This window comes from Peromyscus maniculatus, chromosome 8, assembly GCF_049852395.1.
Source record: "Peromyscus maniculatus bairdii isolate BWxNUB_F1_BW_parent chromosome 8, HU_Pman_BW_mat_3.1, whole genome shotgun sequence".
Lineage (NCBI taxonomy): Eukaryota > Metazoa > Chordata > Mammalia > Rodentia > Cricetidae > Peromyscus > Peromyscus maniculatus.
Window position 1 is genome coordinate 3,589,593 of NC_134859.1, and position 20,416 is coordinate 3,610,008.

A 20,416-nucleotide genomic window follows, 5' to 3' on the forward strand; every position below is an offset into this window, starting at 1 on the left:
GGAATTGACGAGAAATCAAACCACAAACACAACTGGGTACTAAGAAAGAACAGGAGGGAGGACAAGAAAACATGGCAGGTGGGCGGGCAGGTGGGCGGGCAGGTGGGCGGGCAGGTGGGCACGCTGTCGGCAGGCTGAAGTGGCCGGCCAAGGGTAGGTTTGCTTCACACCTGACTCATCACCGATTCACTGGTTTGTCTCTGGCCACTGCCTGTTGGCAGCCAGACATCAGCGGCCCCACAGTAAGAGAAGTTCTCAGGATGAAAAGCATTAAACTGGGACGACACTGGAAGCCAGCATTGGTTTTGTTCTGAAATTTGCCAGAATGCCACTTCTCAGTTCGGGCCCCCTTTGGGCAGAGGATCAGGGGCCCCACTGCACTCCTGAGGACCCACAACAGTTCCTGCTAGAATCCTTTTCTGCATTTACACAGGCACAGGCACTGAGTTACTATCTGCAATGTGGACAACTGCCTTCCAGTCTTTGGAACTAGAGAATACAGTCTCTGAGCCACTCCTCCAGGTAGGCGTTGGGGACCTGACATTACACCAGCCATATGTCCTGAGGAAGCAACTCTGACGTCCTGCTATGACTGGAGTGGTCACTGTGAGACAGCAAACTGTTTCTGTCTGGTTTTTGTGCCTACCAGGCTGGAAGAGAGAACATGAGTGTGCATTCATGCTTGTGTGCATAGTGCAGACTGCAGAGGTCCAGATGTCTCCCATCTTCTCAGGATTCAGGTGGCTCACTTGGCAGCAAATCTGAGCCAGGCTGGGCCCCTCCCTTTGGAATCAGGACAGCTGTCCCAGCCATTTTTCTAGGAGTTTCTAAAAAACTTGATTCTATCCACAGCTGGCATTGTGATTTAAATACAAACGGTATCCCATAGGCTCACACATTTGAACACCTGGTCCCTGACTGGTAGTTGTTTGGGAAGGCTGTGGAGTCTTTAGGAGGCAGACTCCTGATGAAGGAAGTGGGTTACTGAGGGTGGGCCTTGAGCTTTGTTTTGTTTTGTTTTTGTTTGTTTTTGGAGACAGGATTTCTTTGTGCAACAGTCCTGGCTGTCCTGGAACTCACTCTGTAGGCCAGGCTGGCCTCGAACTCATGAGATCCACCTGCCTCTGCCTCCTGAGTGCTGGGATTAAAGGCGTGCGCCACCACCGCCCAGCAGGCCTTGAAGTTTTAAAGAACAGCAGCACTTCCCTGCACCCTGAGTGCAGATGCACTGTGACCAGCCAGCCTCTTGTCCCTGCCACCAGGTCTTCCCTGCCTTGATGGACTGTGTCCTTCTGCAACTGTGAGACAAAAGGAACCCTTCCCTGTTGTGGGGTAATATTTTTGTGCACTATGAAGCTCTGTCACTGGGACTGGTTTAATAAAAAGCTGAGTGGCCAATAGCTAGGTAGGATTCTGGGGGCAGAGAGGATGCTGGGAAGAAGGGCAGAGACACAGAGAGACACCAGCCAGATGGAGAGAAAGCAGGATGGGAGCACAGAGTAAAGATGACCAGGCCACTTAAAAGAACATAGACTAAAAGATCTGGGTTAATTTAAGGTATAAGAACTAGTTAGGAACAAGCCTAAGCTAGGGCTGAGCTTTGGTAATTAATAAGAAGTCTCCATATGGTTATTTGGGAGTGGGCTGGTGGGTCAGAAAAGATCCAACTACACTTCCTCCTTAGGTTGCTTTCTCAGGGTATTTTATCAGGAGAGCAGCTAAGGCAGTGAGACTAGATCTAACGTCTGTCTGCAGTGGCAGCATGAGCTAAAAAGCCACGTCACTAAATGTGTGTTTCTCCGTGTCTTTGTTTCCTTATCATGAGACCGGTATAAGAGGGTCTTACCTCACAAAGTTGCTATGAGCACTGACAGAGCTAATTCTCACAGCATGGAAATCAGTGTGGAGGTGGGGGCCTGGGGCTGGTAATTATTACTTACATTACTAACTTAGCCTCGTCATGCTTTATGCCAGTGTTCCCACCTGGTGTCACCCGTGGCTTGATGCTCTTTTCACTATTGTGAGTTTAGTATTATTTTTAAGCTGACTCACTTCCTATTTACTTAAGATTTTATTTTTAAAGAAATTGTACCTCAGACATGGGAAAGTAGAATTGTGTCATAACTGAGAGGCAAACGTAAAAATAAACAGTGAAAACAAATGACACCTGTTGTTGGCCCCAGGTGTCAATCACCAGCTTCCTGTGTTATGCAAGTAGGAGGTGGGAGGGCCTAAATCTGGGGCATCCTCCAGAGAGAGGTGGGCATGTCTAACCTGCAGCCCACAGGTGTTCCAAAACAGTTATGACAAGGGCATACTGCAGTGCCAGATAGTGGGGCACCCTGTACTAGAAGCAGTAGAAGCACTGTGGGGGAAGGGTTCTCCCCAAAGCTCTGCCATCTGAACTTCAGTTACTGTCTTCTAAACTTCCCCCTCCCTGGAACAGCCATGGCCCAAGCTGCATGGCCTCATAGAAGCTTCCACTCCAACAGAGACATCACCCTTGCCATGCAACAACATGGCCACCACAGGCCCAGCTAGTAAGCACCTGAAACATGACTAGCATGACCATGGAAGAGGTGTTCAGTTTATTTGGTTTTAACTAGTTTCAATCTAAACAAGCATGTGTGGCTCGTGGCTGTGGTGGGAGACAGGACAGTTTACTGAGAAAGCTGCACAGGCTCCTCACAGGCCTGGGGTCATCTGTGGTTGTGCCCTCAGCTGCCTGCAAAGGACATCCTTCGAAAGCAGACAGTAAGTTACCACGGGATATAGCCGAGGATCATCTGTCCCAGCCTTCCTCACTCTGAAGCCCCATGTGGAGGTTTCCTTTTAGCTCTTTGTGAGGAATTAACAGCTTTTCTTGTTGTTAGCAATGGAATTACTCAAAATAACCAACTGCATTTCCATTTCACAATGGCTGCCAGGAAGCCCTTGGGAAGCTCAAATCACTGGGAAAGACTATGTTGGACCTCAGAATAAATACAGTCTCTGCTCTTTCCTTTAAAACCCTGAGTTTACATTTTATCCGACCCTGGTATAGTTTTCTCTTCTCTTTTATCATTCTTTTATATATGCTTCTCTAGAAATTGCCTCAATTTTAAATAACATGCATTTAAAAAAATCTTATAAACAATGCCTGGTGGTTCCATTATTTAAATAAGTCACTTCTATCCATTATCAGTGACATGGAAAACACTGCACAAAGCTTCCTAAAATGTTTCCAAATACCAACCAGAAGTACTGTCAGACAAGGGCTAATGCATATGCTATACATGGAACTGAAAACATAAACACTGAAATCCCCACAAATCTCGTTGCAAAGCCATCTTCAGAGCACACAGATCCTGCAGAACTGGATCCTGAAGCACTCATGCACAAAGGGCTTGGACATTCCTGAGGCACTGAGGGAAGATATTTGCAGTCTTTGCTTGTTTGCAGAAAAATGGCCCTTTCTTTTGCAATGTGTAACATGACTGGTCATGACGGCACACACCTGTAATCCACACACTTGCAAGTTTAAGGCCAGCCTAGGCTATGTACCAAGATCCTGTCTCAAAACAGCAACAAAAGCATAGTCTGATTTTCATTAGGGTCATCTTCCTACTCTCAGACATGTAAGATCACTGCCATCCCTGGTACCAGCAATGGTGACAGGAGCCAAGCTGAGCTAGCCATGAAAATCAAAATCCTTCCCCTAACGCCAAGAGTCAGCCATAGACCTGAGACCCAAGATGGACTATAAGCCACAGCCCAAGTCTTGGCTGAAGCCAGGCAGGCAGACCAGGTGTGTGGTGCTGCTGGGGGACAGCTGGCAAAGTCACAGACAGCTGGCAAAGTCACAGACAGCTAGCAAAGTCACAGAGCAACAACAACACAAGGCAAGGCAGGAAGCCCCATGCACATCCTCCCACCTGACCAAAGGCCACACCCCACTTCACCAGGGCAGATCCTACAGATAGACAAGTGGTGCCAACATGCAAAGCACATGGCACAAGCATGATGTCACATTGAAACCCAGACACTTACCTGATACACGTGGAACGCGTTGGCTGCTTTGCCTCGGAGAAACACGGACGGGATCCAGACATTGATTAGCGCCCGATTTGATCTGACCAGAATAAAGAGATGAGAGCGGCCATTTTTACTTACAAAAAAAACAAAGCAGGCCAAGACACCATTTTCTCCTCTAAAAGGCATTTTAAACAAGTCACATATACAAGAGACATCATACTTAACAGTGAGATAAGGACATGTTTAATACTTATCACTAGACCCAGAAGATTTTCTCTAAGGAACTTGGTTTAAAGGATGGAGATATAGAGAGACATAAATGATATGTGTGTATCATTTAAATATATGTATGTATGGTATATATATCATATATATTTTAAATGTACATATGCAATATATACTCTGGAATGAGAAAGAGCTTGGTCTTGAGTTCTAACTAGCTAAGTGACCTTGGCAGGGTGCATCTAAAGCTCAGTCACACATCTGATAGAGGAACAGTAATAGGGAGCCGAGGGATGTCATACACAGGCACACCCAGTTTCTACAGCACCCCATGGAGCAACCTGCCTTCCACTACCCTGATTTCTGACTGTGATCTCCATTTTCACACAAGAGCTCAGGAAAGCAATACCTATGGTTTAGGGGTGATAGCTGCTTGGGCTTGGGGGAGAAAAGGACAATGGAAAATAACAAATTAGAGAAACTCAGATGCCAGGTACAAACACCCTCTTGTGACTCCTCTGAACACTGTATAATGCAGTGTACACACCTGTAAGAGGGAATCTAACCGAGGAACGGCTTCCATCTGACGAGCCTGTGAGCATGTTCTTAATTGCTAACTGGAGTAAGAGGCCCAGGCTCCCTTAGCAGTGCCATCCCTGGGTGGCTAGGCCTGGGCTGTGTAAGGAAGGTAGTAAGTGAGGGAGAGGAAGCAAGCTAATGAGCAGCGCTCCTCTGTGGTTTCTGCTGCAAGCTGCTGCCTTGACTTCCCTGGATGATAGACAGTCACACACAAGCCTAAGAGCCCTTTCCTCCCCATGTTGCTTTTGGTCATGGTGCTTATCACAGCACAGTTTGTCTAACTAAGACAAACAGTCTAAGACAAGCAAGATTTAAGCTAAACTACATGGAGCATGGGTCAATGATAAAGCACTTGCCCAACACAAGCCAGTGCCTGGGTTCCATTTGTAGCACCTAGAAAAGGAAACTTCAAGTACAAAACCATTCCCTGAGGACATCAACTGCACAGCCCCGTGCTTTTCCTCACTCAATCCCCATGAGAACTATTTAACATATTTGAGGGTATTTTGGTTATATGAAAGCTCTGCCTTATAGGGTGACTTGAGGTACACAATGCACACCCCACCCCAGCTCCACCAACCTGAAAAGGGGGCTATGGCTGAGATCTTCAGGAGCATCCTGGCAGCTGTCTAGGCATGGTGCCCTTTCTGGAAAACCCTGTCTTGCTTTCACCCAGAGCTATCCAGGGAGAGGGGCTCATCCTGGGCATTCCTGCTCAGAACTCAACAGCTTCTTGGGCTTGTAGCATAATCCAAGATGCCAGTGATTTGCTGAAGACTCCATGACCTTCATGATCTCACAATCTCCAAAGAGAAAAAGCAATCTATCCTAACAAAGAGAATAACCCTCAGGCGAGCAGCCCTGTGACCCTGGCACTTCTAAGCTCTGGCTCAAGGTGGTGACCTCCTTCCAGGGGACAATAAGCCATGAATGATCACGTGTTCAAAGATCAAAGTACAATCAACAACCTGGAGCCACCAAATTGGTCTGTGTATCCAATGGCACTCCACAGGCAAAGGCCCCACAGCTGTGCCTGTACCTAGAGCACCCCAGGACATTTCTGCCACCTAGACAGGGGTACAGAAGAGCAATGCCTTGATTCCATTCCTTTTCCCAACTGCCAAGGCAGATGACCCTGCAGGGCCAAAGCAGGTGACCCCAGACTGGGTCACATGTTCTTGTTCTAAGCCATTTACTACATTGTGTTGGAAGTGACCATCCATGTGACTCCCTCCTGCACATTAGCTCCATAGGTCCTCTCGCCTCCTCCTATTTATCACTCATCTGTTCATGAACCGAGTGTCTAGTTAGAACCTACTATGTGGCAGACACAACGCTAAGTACGAGAGATGGAGGAACAGAGAAAACAGATGCAGCCCCTATTTCATGAATTATTCTGTTCACCATGAAAGGGGAACAAATTACACACATTATTCTGCCATGACCAAAGAAAACAGTGACTTCAGTTTTAAAATTTTAATGAGGCATGGTCTAATCTGGAGAATACCTCATGTGTATTCTATCTTGGATCTATAGAATCCATGGTCTCTGTTTGTGATCCTAAGAGGAGGTCCAGTGGAAGGAAACTATGGGGCCACAGTCTTTCCCTAATTCTCTTTGCTTCCAAGCACCATGAGGTAGGCAGCTTCCTGCCAGCCATGACATGCTGTCTCAACACAGGCCCCAGAACTATGTCTGCCTTAGCATTGATTGAAACCTATAAAACAAAAACAACTCTTTAATTCTATAAGCTGATTACCTTAGTTACTTTGTATAGTAATAAAACGCTAACCAAGTGTGGATTCTATTTGTAGCTGTATCTTTGTCTATGTTATGCTTAATTGCTTTATAGTGTTGTTTGAGTTCAGTTACTTACTGATCTTCTTTCTGGTAATGGAGTGTATAGTCTCCAACTGTTATCATAGAACTGGTTTTGTTTTAGTCTGTCTTTATACCATGTGTTTTAAGGCCCCATTGTTGGGGATAGACATTGGGGCGTCAAAGTCATCTTCAACTTAGATCATTTTTCTCCCCATCCTTGCTTTCTTATCTACCATATCCACCTCATGGAAGTGCCCAAGACAGATGGGGCTTTCAATGTCCTGTGCCATCCACAGTCTCACACCAGTTGCTAACATACATAACATTCTGAAAAACTGGTTCCAGGACTTTCACCCTATGAAAAGGGGACACTAAGGTGCAGTGAGGTGACATGGCTTATCTGAGGCCACGGTGTTGTAAGCGCAGTACCTAAGATTTCAACACAGGTCTCCTGGTTCTAGGGAAAATGTTCTTTCCAATGTCCTGCCTCCCCCATGCTCTAAAGTAGCCTTTCTGAATGACCCTTCTCGTTGTTGAGACAAAGGCTCACTGTGTATGTGGCTGGTCTTGAATTCCTGGGTGTAAAGCTAAAGAGGCTGGACCTTCATCCACTGCCCACAACCACATGAGAAAAAGGAGGCTCTCTCTGGCCCTGAGCCCCATGTTCTTGGGAGTCTGAGGGGACTATGGATCCCCCAAACAGAACGTGTCTGAAGAACACCTGCCCCCTCAGAGTTAGAGCAGAGCCCTCGGACAGAGTCTGAGCAGTCAAACCAGAGCAATGCCACTACTATGGGTGGGCCACACAGCAGCAGGGGAGCGACATGGGGCAGCAGCAAGGTGAAGAAGAGAGCGCCGGCCCTGTGCAAAAGGACCCTCAGCCCTGTTTAGCTGACTGTGGCCTTGCAGGAGCGACGAGTTAAAACTCTATGTGACGCCTTCCCAATTTTAAATGTCAAGTAAAAACCAAAATGACTTTGAATGCCCAGGGGAGAATAAAGCACATTAGATGGTCTGGCACTCAGCAAACTTCCCCAACTCGACAACCAAACAGGCTCGGCGCTGACCTCATGAACTTTTCTACCATCCCCTCCAGGACACAGCTAGCAACAGGGTTCACTCTCCAAGGGCCCCTCAAGAGCACGTGCATGAACTTACATTTCAAAATCGGACAAGCTCTGGTCTTCAGATGTTTGGCTCAAATCTCCAGGCACCTGCAGTTAAGAAAGGCAGAAAGCACGGGTTAGCACAGTTTGCATACTCACGGAAAACTTGTCTCTCCTGTCTCCAAACACTCCCTCTCAGGATGAGGGGAAAGCGGCTACTGGAAACAAGAAGATTTCATGGAGAGCTGGCCGGGGATGATGCTACAGTCATAAAAACATGCTGCCATGCACGATCTCAATTATCTTTACAGAAAAAAGCACTGTTAATCCTATTGAGATAATCACAGGCATATAAAAGCATGTAATTTTGGAGCCATAAGGACTAATTAGGATTGGAGACAGAAGATATCATCTGTGCAGTTAAAAAAAAAAAAAAAAAACTACTGTCACCATGAAGAGTATCACAAATGTTACGCCCAGTATGTGAGCACAAAAGGCCACTACTCCCTCAAAATGGCTGTCCTGTTGTCCCATAATGTATGTACAACTACAGGCGGAAAGAACATGGATGCTCCTGGCTGACAGAGCTATGTGAAACCATGATTGGTGGCAGAACCAAACAGTGTCACAATGGCCCCTACCAATGCTGCTTGGGGTCCTTACCACATGCCACAAAGCCAAGTAAGATGGCCAGGAGGCACCAACAGCATGTGACCTCCAGTGACCCCTAGCCCCGACCCTGGCCTGAGATGGGAATCAATCCTCAGGGCTGGCACAACACTTGACCACTCGATCCTCGTGCCAGCCAGGGGATGGACTTCCTCTGGCCATCTGATTGAAGTTGACTAGGATTTTAGGAATGTAGACAAAGAAAGGGAAAACAGCTGGAACAGAGAAGAGTATGAGGAAGCAAGGGGAAATTATCAACAATATCCTTCAATTTCCATGACAACTGAGGGGCAGGTGATGTTTCCCTCTCCTAACAAGTGAAATCAAGACTTGTGAGTTTCCATCTAGGAAGCAGGCACAAGCCAGGTCTGTGCAGTTCAGTCTTCTGCAATGAAAATGAAGAAACCAGCTAAGACAAAAGAAGTCTTGAGGGTCCCGTGTAAGGAGGGCTGGAAGAGACTACAAGGTTGAAGAAAGCAGCCCAGCTGTGGAGGCGGGCCCATGGAGGGTGGGTGGGGCTCAGCTGTGGAGGCGGGCCCATGGAGGGTGGGTGGGGCTCAGCTGTGGAGGTGGGCCCATGGAGGGTGGGTGGGGCTCAGCTGTGGAGGCGGGCCCATGGAGGGTGGGTGGGGCTCAGCTGTGGAGGCGGGCCCATGGAGGGTGGGCGGGGCTCAGCTGTGGAGGCGGGCCCATGGAGGGTGGGTGGGGCTCAGCTGTGGAGGTGGGCCCATGGAGGGTGGGTGGGGCTCAGCTGTGGAGGTGGGCCCATGGAGGGTGGGTGGGGCCTGACCTAAGTGGCTTAGTACCAACTTAGTGCCTCCCTTCTTCTTGGCTCCACGGCCATGAGCAAACCATGAGACACTGTGTTGGGTGGATTCAGAATCATCTAGAAGGCTGGTAAGGCAAACCAGTGTTTGTGAGGACTTTTCTGAAGGCAATTAACCAAGAGAGTTCTGTGTTCAGAAGACTCAGGAAGAATGGATGGCACCAGTCTTCAGGCCCTGCTCCAAAGTTATGAAAGCACATAGACCTTCTGACCAGCTGAGCTGCCAGGGAACTCTAAGGGAGCTCCAGGGATGTGACTTCTGTGAGCCATCACCCATGCCAGGGTAGACTTCTTGGTCAGCTGCCTTTGAGTCACCCATGCCCCTGCAAGTAGCCCCAATAAATTCACTAGATCACCGAGACGGGTGGAATCATTTCTTTGTCCCCATCTGGGGGGAACAGACATCTCTGTTCCTATCTTCCCAAGTCAAGTCACACAACAAAGAGGAAGGCCCGCCCTCAATGGAGATAGAGCCATCCCTGCAACTGGGAGCCCAGCGGAACAGGAGGAAAGGAGAAAGGCAGCCAGTGCCAACATTCCTTCTTACTGCTTCTCACCTAAGTTACTCTGCCATTCCTCCTCACCAGGGTGGACTGAAGCCCCTGCAACCTTCGGGTGTTTACATCAGGGATGTGGTCACAGTGATGGTAAAGCAGCTAATACATGTGCTGCCCTCAACTTCACAACAGGTTAATAGTGGTAACACTGATACTCCCAGGGTTGTTCTGAGGATAAAATGTGCCCCTGTCTGTGGAAGACACGGAATAGGAAGACCACAGTCACTGGCTGCATGCTCAGATGTAGCATGGTAACCAGTGAGAAGTAAGAGTTGCACATTGTTATCCTTGATGACTCATGAAGAATCTGCCCAGCCACACTGAGGGTACCTTTCAGCCCAGGCATAATATCCTGGAGGGAGGGTGACCAGGCGCAGCTTCTGTGGTGTCTGCAACTAGAGAATTAAACTGGGCCCTGGCCACAGTTTCTCTATGGAAGTACTACTGAGACTCCTGCAGACCCAACAAGGAGCCACCTGCCTTGTCACTGGACAGACTCCACCCACCTCACTGGTCCAAGGGCTTGTGGGACTGGGCTTTGGTGTCACACTGCTGCTTTGATGGCTATCACTTTCTTGTGGGTGGCTGGAAAGAGTTGATATAACATATTCAGAAGGCAGGAGGCTGCAGGTACCAAGATCCATAAAAACATTTCATCCTTTGAGAGGGAACCTTTTGACAAAGTTGACCTAGAAGTAGCAGCCCCATGGACCAATTAAAATGTCTGTAAGATCATACCTCAGGCAGCAGACATGGTTCAGTGGTGAACATTTGCCAGCATGGACAAGGCCCTGGATTCCATACCCAGCATAAACTAAAACAAAATCTCAAGTTTTCTTAAAATGTGTACAAACTATTCAACTTTTTAACAATATTAACTACAGAAGAATGGAGAGATTAGGACATGGCCATGCAGAGGCCTGTTAAAACACGTTTTAAAGAGAAAGAGAGGGAGCACTATCCTGGATAATACACAACAAGTAGTTTACAGTCGTTACCACTGACAACGGTGGAGCGAGAGATTGAGGGGAGAACCTCGATTTTCATCACCCATCTTTCTGTATGGTGATAGGAGCTATCTTCTGAGATGCTCTGAAAACTATAGGTGCTTCTGAAGAATGAGTCGACTTTCTCTCCATTACGCAAAGATCTACAAGACAGATCTGTAAATGAAGAAAACCCTGGTGCAGATGTAGACCTAACACAATTACAGCACCAGCATAGAGAGGGAGGCCTACCTAATATTACCTGTGCCTGCCTCCGCATCCGAAACCTGCAGGTGGGAAATGCAAGCCATTGATGGCAGGCATCAATGTGGGTGCTGGGGTGGAACTTAGGCCACTGGCTGTTCATCATCATACCCATTCTTTCCTTTCTTTCTTTTATCCCTTTCCTTCCTTCCTTCCTTCCTTCCTTCCTTCCTTCCTTCCTTCCTTCCTTCCTTCCTCCCTTCCCTTTCCTTCCCTTCCCTCTTTCTCTTCCTCTCTCTCTCCCTTTCTTTCCTTTTTTTTTCTTTCGAGACAGGTTCTTATGTAGCCCAGGCTGACCTTGAGCTCTCTATATAACTGAGGGGGACCATGAACTTTTGATCCTCCTGTCTCCATTTTCCCAATGCTGGGATTACAGGCACACACCACTCCTGGTTTATGTAGTTCTGGCACTAGAACCTAGGCCTTAGTGCATGCTCAGCAAGCACTCTATCAACGGAGCTACATCTCCAGCCCCATGGTGAACACTCTTACATGTATGCAGTTTGAAATAAAGTACTACCAGTTAAAACCTTAAATAAAAGTGTGGTAGCTAGCCTGTCTGGTTAGGGGTTCTACTGATGTGAAGAGACACCATGACCGTGGTAAACATGGTCTTATACGGAAACATTTAACTGAGGTGGCAGCTTACAGTTTCAGAGTTTCAGCCTATTATCATCATGGTGGGCAGCATGGTGGCATGCAGGGAAACATAGTGCTGGCTACATCTTGATCAGAAGACAACAGGAAATGGTCTGAGACACTGGGTGGTATCCTGAGCACAGGAAACCTCAAAGCCCACCCCCACAGTGACACACTTCCTCCAACAAGGCCATACACTCCAGCAAAGCCACACCCCCTAATTAGTGCCTCTCCCTATGAGCTTATGGGGGCCAATGACATTCAAACCACCACATGCCCAAAGTGTACTTTTGATAAAAAATTTGATAGCATACATAAAAGCAGTGAGAGACTGTACATGGCCAGTGTGCTCCCTATGTGTGACAGTGCCGTGTGCCATTACAGTTAGAACAACAGAAAACAACTACAAGATGACAGCAAAGTCAGATGGTCTGAATGAACTATTTGGAACTTTTCTGCACTATTCTATGATGATGGTTCAACTGATACACATACAGAGCTCTGCGTAACATCTTATTAAAGTAGATATTCTTTTTCCATCTTCCTCTGGGCCCTTGCAGCTTAGCAAGCTGCAGAAAGTCAGATGGGAAAGACTGCCTTTAGAGTCACTGGTACAAGTAGGACAGACAGAGGCAGGGCTCTGAAGCCATATGCCCTTCCTCTCCCCTCTGTGGTAACATGTGGAGTGCAGACATGTCCAGGACTCCAGTGACAGGGACAGCTCTCAGCCACTGCTCCTCCCTGAATCTGTCCTCAGCTCCTGAAGCCAAGGACAGCTCAGGATTAACTGAAGGAGGAACTCACAGGTTTTAAGGACAGCAGCTCCTTCCTTAGCAGTGCACTAGAGCCACCATCTTAAAGGCAGTGTCCCCAGGGAGTCTACCTCAGAAGAGCCTCTAAATGTGTGTGTCCCTCAAACCAACATCAAGGGCAAATCAGACGGAAAGAAAAGAAAAGACAGAGGGCAGACATCGACTGCCATTACAAAGCAAAATGCTCCCTCGGAGAGGAGGAGGAGGAGGAGGAGGAGGAGGAGGAGGAGGAGGAGGAGGAGGAGGAAGCACCAGGCATTTTCCTGACAGTAAATGTCCCCTCAGGGATGCTGGTTTTCTGGGAACATCCTAGAGAATAAATATACTTGCTTAGAGGTAGTTAAGTCCTGCTGGCTTAGAGGCTTTTCTTCTAATTCTGAGGCATTATCAGAATCAGGAAACCAGGAGATATTTATTGTGTCTTCCTGAATACTGGAAAGGCTGCTTGGAAAAAAAGGCTGTGACCAGGCCAGGCTCTGTACCAACTACACCATGGTGATGGAGGGTCAAGGTCAATGGACATCTGAAGTTCACCTGTTATCTGTACAAAGTGATGCCAGATCTCCCCTGGGGCTCATACCAATGTCTTGTTCTTTTTTAGTGCTGGATATACCATCCACCACACCACAACACTCTACCACTAAGTGATACCCCCTGTCCCTTTTTTATTTTGTATTTTGAGACAGATCTTACTAAGTTACCTAGATCCAGGCCGGCCTTGAACTTGGAATCTTCCTGCCTTTGCCTCCAAATAGTTTGAAATGTAGCTGTGTACTACCAGGCCTGGCCAGAGTGCTGATTCCATAGCACATTCTGGCAATAAATATGGGTGGAACAGAGATATTTTATAAGAAAAATCAGCTTCCTTTTGATATTAAACATAAACATATCTTAGACCTCCTGAAACTTAAGAAATCCAAGAAGACCCATCTCTGGACTGTGGCCTCCTCCTTGGCTTACCCTCCATGCAGGCATAATGAAGTGACCAGCACAGACAGTATCTATATCTGCTTCTCATGACCCCAGAAAAACGCTGTTCCCTACTGGTCTGTGGTCTAGGCAGTCATGGGGCGGCACAAGGATAGGCAAAGCCCATCTCTGGACAAACAGGACAGACAGATTCTTGGGTCTTTCTGGAGCAAAAGTCTTTGGGGCTGTGCACAGCAGGATAGACAGTGAGAGAGACGGCAGAGCCCACCCCAGGCAACATCAGTGAGGTCTTCACTGCCTGTTCTGGCTCAGGGTTCCCTGGGGGCTGGGAACGGGGACAGGCCAAAGCCAATAGCTCTCACTGGCCCCCACAGTCTGCCCTCAATGCCACTCTGGAGCTCTGGCCAGAGTCCGTCCCTCTGACTTGTCAGTTCCCCAGTCTAAAGAAGACACCAGAAGAGTCTGCCCAAAATGGCCACTCCTTGTTCCATAAATGCTTCTGAAACCAGAAAGGAAGGGATGAGGAAGGGAAGTAGAGAAAGAGCCAGGGAGGACAGGAAAGCAGAAGAGAAAGGGAAAGAGAAAGGGGAGCATTAGCCAGCTTGTTCGGACAATAGGGGGAGAGCATAGCATCTCCCATGGGCAGAATGAGGGGAGGACACAGATACAGATAGAAAACGTGGACAGGAAACAGAGTAGGATGGTGAAGCTATGCCAGAGGCTGTAAACCCAGCTATAGGGAAGGCTGAGACCGAGGATCATAAGTTCAAGGCCAGCCCAGGCAACTTAGTGAGCTCTTGCCTCGAAATAGAAGAGCAGACCCTGACCTGCAGCTACGAGTCCTCCAAGGCTTCCTGTACTACAGCATTTCACAAACAGCCCACCCCAGTGCCTCCAGTCAGCAGCCCGTGCGTGGGCCAAGGCGCCACCTCTAGCCACAGAGAAGACATGAGGACTCACGTGAACAAGCACCAGAAGGCACACAGGGGCCCAATCCAGCCCCAGCCTGCTCAGGCCCCAGTGATGTTACTTACTCAACTCTTGCCATGGACATGTCTTGCACAGGACACTAGTCAAGAGTCCACCTCTAGGTGGAGACATGCCCTTGTCTCCTCCCTTGAAAGTTAATCCAGTTAAGCAGGTCAAGGACCTGGTTTGCAGACCAGCCTCGGAGGAGAGGGTCACTGTGAGATCACTTCTGTGCCTGGTGCAGTGCCTGGGAGCTGCCACGAGGCCGGCCTGCCATTCAGAGTTCCGACCTGGAAAGACCTCACTGTCCCCTCCTGGTCCGTCTCTTTCTGATGCTGTCAGAGCCTGAGTTCGCTGCCCCTGGTACTGTGGGCTTCCTTACTCATTCTCCAAAGCTTGCTGCCACGCGGCTGCCTGCTGTCTGCTGTCACTTGACTGACCTCCATGCCAGCTTTTCCCCCTTCTCTTCTCCGTTCTCCTCCTGTGTAAAGGGCGCGAGGGTCTACATGCTTACACATAGCAAGATAGAAACCAGGATGTTAAACAGGCAGGCTTTTCTCTTTAATGGAAGGGATGCACAGACCTGTTTTCCATTCAGAATGTGGGAATGGATGTGCTAATTATTAGGATCCTGCCCTCACTCTTCCGGGTCTGGCGTCTTACATCATCAGTGGGTGCTGGTGACTGCATACAGCGCCCACATGGTCACCCAATCCCCGCCTTAAAAAGCTGGACATGGACCCCCACCTTTCTCTTTCTGTGTTCTCTCTCCAATCTCTGCCCCCTCCCCTACCAGGTCTGGCTTTCCCCTCTTTCCCTTTCCCTCCCAATAAAGCTCTAAAAACTAACATTGGGTTCTGCCATGGCCTTTTCCGCCAGTAACCAGCGCCATTTTACCATCATTAATAACTTGGTAATCTTTGCTATTCTGTGGAGCCAGGCTCCCTTAGACTCCTGAGCCTTGTTTCTTAGTCAACAGAACCCTTGGAAGAAGACACAGGTACTTTACAAAAGAATGTACTTTGCAAAGGAGTTTCTGATGTAGCCACACCTCAAGCTTTATTATAACTGTCACAAGGAAACATTTTTTACAAAGTTGTACAGTATTCAAATAAGAGGGGAAAAAAACTGCTCAGGGCCAGACTCTAGAAGTTTGAACACTGGCTAAGTAAGTCCTGCTGAACTGGCTTTTCTTCATGCTTCCTCTGCTGGCAGCGGAGCTTGCAGGGACCCTACACTATGGGTAGCTTCAAGATGCACAGCTAGCCTGCCCTAGGGTGTTGGGTTTTTTTTTAAACTCAAATAAATCGTCCTTGAGTTTCCTTTTGAGCTCACTGAAAGGATATATGAGCTGGTTTGGTCGGCAGTGGAAGAGTCACAGCCATGGCTACCAGTTAGAAGGGGCTTTATTAGAGATAAGAGGGGACAGAATGGAGACGCCAGGCCTGGCGGAGGGAGGGAGCGGGGCAGAGCAGACAGCAGAGAGGAAACAGAAAAGGGAGGGTGGGGCTCCGTGTGCGGCTTTTTAAGATTGCCTGCAACACCCTGATGACGTAGGACGTTACACCCAGAAGAGCAAGAGCAGGATACTAACATTCACTCTTAAAAATTCTGTTATGAGACTAAGAACTCCAAAAGGGGAGGCCAGTTTCCCCAGTATCATATGGTAGTTCTGCCAAACTCTCCAAGATTTCCAGTAACATTTCCTTTTCGCCTTTTTTAATTTTGTTGTTATTTTGAGACAAGGTTTCTCTTGTGTAGCTTTGCGCCTGTCCTGGAACTCACTCTGTAGACTAGGCTGGTCTTGAACTCACAGAGATCTGCCTGGCTCTGCCCCCCAAGTGCTGGGATTAAAGGCATGCGCCACCACCGCCCGGCTCTGCCTGGATTTTAAAAATTCTTTAATCAGAGAAAATGAACTCTGTTCCTGCACCCTTAGCCAGTGTCAATTCATTCTGGTCAATAATTCCACCTGAGATGACAGTGGACAGCAGCACCAACGGCCACAGGAATGAGTGACACCTTGGGAGCCTGGCACCGTGGAGCCCACACCATGGCACCTTGCCCAGCACACGTCAGAGCGAATAAATCACCAGTGGAGACCAGCCAAGGCACAGGTTCATTGAGATAAGAAAACAACTGCCATTCTTTGAGGCAGGGTCTCATCATGTAGCCCATGATGCCCTTCAACTTGCAATCCTCCTGCCTCAGACTCTTAAGTGCTGGGATTACAGGCATTTGCCACTGTGGGGGGGCCAAAACAGCTTGATCACACAGCTGCCATGACAGGCTTAGAGGCCCAGACACAGCTGCCATGACAGGCTTACTGGCAGGCAACACCTGGTTCCAGGAAAACTCATAAGCTGATACCACCCAGGGATAGACCAGCATCTAAGGGGAAGAACCTGACATCCCAAACATTCCAACCATCAGGTAAGATTAGATAAGACTGCTAGATGTCCCTGAGCCTAGCACACACCTAGGTCCCTTTTACAGATACCCCTAGACAAGTGTCAGTCAATCAGGGTCCTGGACCCTGGAAATCCTCTCACCCCAACCTCTGCTATGATAAAAACCCCACCCCACCCAGGCTTGGGGCTCTCTGCTCTCACTGCTGCATTGGACATATAAGAGAGTCCAAGCTGGAGCTTAAAATAAAGGCTCTTTGCTTTTACATATGGGATTCAATCTCCATAGTGGTCTTCTGGGGGGTCCCCAAGATCTGGGCATAACAGGCACCGTGCCCAGCTTGGTTGTCCTTTTTTAAGTCATTACATGCCCACAAAACTGCCAAGGCAATACAACGAGTAAATACCAGGAGCAGGATTTGAGCTCAGGTACCTGGATTTACAACAGGCACTTTATACCACAAAGGTATTCTGCTCCCACAACAGAATCCTCATTGCTCCCATTCTGCCTCTCAGAGCCTAGAAGTTCGGAACTTCAGCTGTGGAGCAGTTTTCACAGAGGGAAGAGGTCTGAGAGGATTCTTCACTCCAGAATGTACTTTCCCTGAGCATCAGAATGCAATGGACAGTCACTGCTACACTCCACCATCCACCTGTCCTAGAGTACTATCACTCCACATGGGTTTTCTGTGACTGGACCCCTCTCGGTGAGTCAGAGAGCAGTCTCTGCATCTCTCTGCTCACCACAGCCACCAGTTCACATGACACTCAGCAGCCTGGTCTAGCACCTGGCACACTACAAGAACTGACTAAGGGAATGAGTCATAATATAAGCTACATTTCCACAGTGAAATATCAATCAATTTTTAAACTGTTTTGCAGCAATTTAAAAACTTCATGTGTGGTTTAGAATAAGTTATTCTGGGGATAAAAATAAAGAACCAAAGAAAAAGGATTTTATTTGTCTTTTAATTACAAAGCTCTCATTTATTGCTCAAAAGACAAGACAAGAAGGAAACATGACAACCACAGTGAACGTTTGTCCCAACCATGAAATGGTACAGTAAGCTGTATGTGCCAGAGTCATCTCTCACACATCTGTTTTCAAATAGCCTTCCCAAAAGCAATTAGCTCTCATTTTTCTCAGCCAAAAATGAGAAATATTTTTCAACCCACTGACACTCCTGCTCTCTCACCTCATTTTAAAATGAGGAACCAAGTGTAACAGGACACAGCTCCTCTCTTCCTGCTGGGGTGGCATTGCCGGCAGAGGCTTGGCTGTGGAAGGGATCGGGATGTTGACCTGCACTTTCACTGCCATGAGGAGGACTAGAAGAATAGCTGAATTGTGTTTCTATTTTCTATACTAGACAACAGGCTGGAAAAGAGAAAAACTATTGCTGAGGTGTGTCAAGTGGTTTATCAATGAAGCTCTTGCATTGTTTCTAAATTCTATAATATTTATGGTATGTATTAGCTCTCTGTAACAATGTTTGGATTTCTTTCCTTGTCTACATAGGTTTGTTTTGGTCTCGCTTTTATGAAGACCAGCTATGGCTTTTCTCTAGGCTTCACTTTCCTCCACGGAACCAGAGTGACAGAAGCTGCCTTGGAGGGCTGGCTGGTGTGGGGCATTAAGAGAGCTGCCTACTCAGAGCCTGGCAGAGCTGGTCTCAGCAACAGCAGTTGCTCTTCTTTCCAGTGGCTACAGCTCAGGGTGGACAGTAACCTGTGGCATCATGGATCATTGGAAACCTAGCTAAAGCCCCAGAGGTCTGGCTTCAGCAGCCCCCACCCCTTCTGAGAGCCAAACCTAGACACTCTCCTTTTATATATACTTATCCCAAAATTTTATATCAAGTTCTGATCTGGAGTCAGATCCTCAGTCAGAAAGGGTAACCACACACAACCCATCTGCGCCACTAATGGCAAGACATGAGGTCAAAACACAAGGTCTCACACCAGCTGGGAGAGACAGAAGGTGGCTGCAGGATAGGCTGAAGGGAGAGGGAAGATATTTTGGTCTGGACCCCTTGCTCTCACAGTGGCAGACCCCTGAAAGACTTCTGCCCACACCGTGGAGAGCAGAAAGGAGGTAGGCAGGCATCTTCTCTACACATGAGCTAATCTGCCAGTGCCTCTGACTATCTTCCTTTTCACCCAGAGTTCCAAGACCATCTGTAAGAAAAATGCAAGAGGGAGAGGAGGAAGAGGACAGCTGATGCTCAGGTAGACACTGAGACACTGTCCTCACTGTCTGCCAGTGGCATCTGCCTGCAGGATGATGCTCCATAATATCAAGTGCCCTTCTATCATGACTGAAAGGCCTAGAAGGAGAAGCATAAAGCACACAGTGACAGTTATTCTGAATGGAATCAAGAGTGGTGGCCAAGAAGATTTTTAACTTAAAGTCTGATGGTGTGCATTGAGAATATATTTATGTACTATATACTCTAAATGGTTATTTTTCTGTAATAGCAACTACAGGGGGTTGAATGTTGGCCCCCAAAAGAATATATCTATATCAGAAACCTCATAACCTCAGCAACCTTTTGTGTAAAAACAATGTAACAAGTAATGTCCTCACCAGGAAGAAACTGGCCTAATTTTCAATCTCTTTTGTCAATAAACAGCAAGTGAGTACTGCTAAAGATGTCGGGCATGGTGATGTTTAACAGCCCTTCGACACACACCTCCCCGGGGTGACACACCCCCACTCTGAACTTGGTTGTTGCTATACAAGGTGTCTCTGGAGACACGTCAAAGCAGTGAGAAGGTGCTCTGCTAGACAGCCACCTGTCTCCACCCTTGTCTACCAGGCTGAGCAACAGCAGGCACAGCCGTTTGGCACTCCTACTTCCCGACCAGAGGAAGGTGCAGGAGAAAGGGGCAGACAGCTCGCTGCTGCTTGGCATCCGCTTGTTTCCTGGGAAATCATCCCACTGGCTGATTTAACCCATGAGTGCACACCAAATAACTCAAGCCAACCGGCGTGGCTTGCTCTGGCCATAGGGATTGGTTCCAGATGGTGCAGTGAACTAAGCCAGCTCTGCCACAGTGGTCCTAGGGTCTCTGAGAGTCACCCTTTCCTTGATGATGCACCATGCTATCCCTGCAGCAGCCACTGCTTCCACAAAAGGACAGGACAGACGTGGCAGGGGACAGTGAGGACAGAAGGATGTACAAGCAGGCTATTCCGTGATGTGGACTCCACGGTTTGTACTTCTCTAAAGCAGCACAGATGGCTGTTTTCTCTGGGTCTTTCACCGCAAGCATCCTAAAAGACACTGACATCACAAACCCCAAGATTCCCCCTAGCTTCTACATTCTATTTTACTTTAGTCTGTAAGTTTTCATAGCAAGACCAAGGCCTGAAAATGAAAACCCAAGGAAACTGATCCTTCTTCCAAGGGGAGATTGTGAACGCTTTCTGTGATTGTGAACACAGACCACATCAGCCTTGACTCTAATTCCACTTCCAAGCTCAGGACCTACTATGCAGACACCTGAGAGATTCAGCTCATGTGCACAGGCATATCAATAAAGTTTTTGTCAACAATGGCCCAAAACAAGCCTTAATTCCCTAGTATGAATCATTCCCATTGCCACTAGCA

The 20,416-nt window shown here is 47.9% G+C and overlaps 1 protein-coding gene across 4 annotated transcripts in view; it reads right to left on the minus strand.

Moving 5' to 3' along the window:
* The window catches only part of Snx29 (sorting nexin 29), a 474,149-nt gene that overhangs the window by 101,228 nt on the left and 352,505 nt on the right, over window positions 1-20,416 (minus strand). For all 4 annotated transcript variants that reach the window (XM_076577840.1, XM_076577839.1, XM_076577841.1 and 1 more), the window contains 2 exons: window positions 7,795-7,850; window positions 4,030-4,111 (listed from right to left, as the gene is read on the minus strand). In XM_076577840.1, coding sequence (XP_076433955.1) covers window positions 4,030-4,111; window positions 7,795-7,850 — 138 coding nt within the window. The remainder of the gene's footprint in view (window positions 1-4,029; window positions 4,112-7,794; window positions 7,851-20,416) is intronic.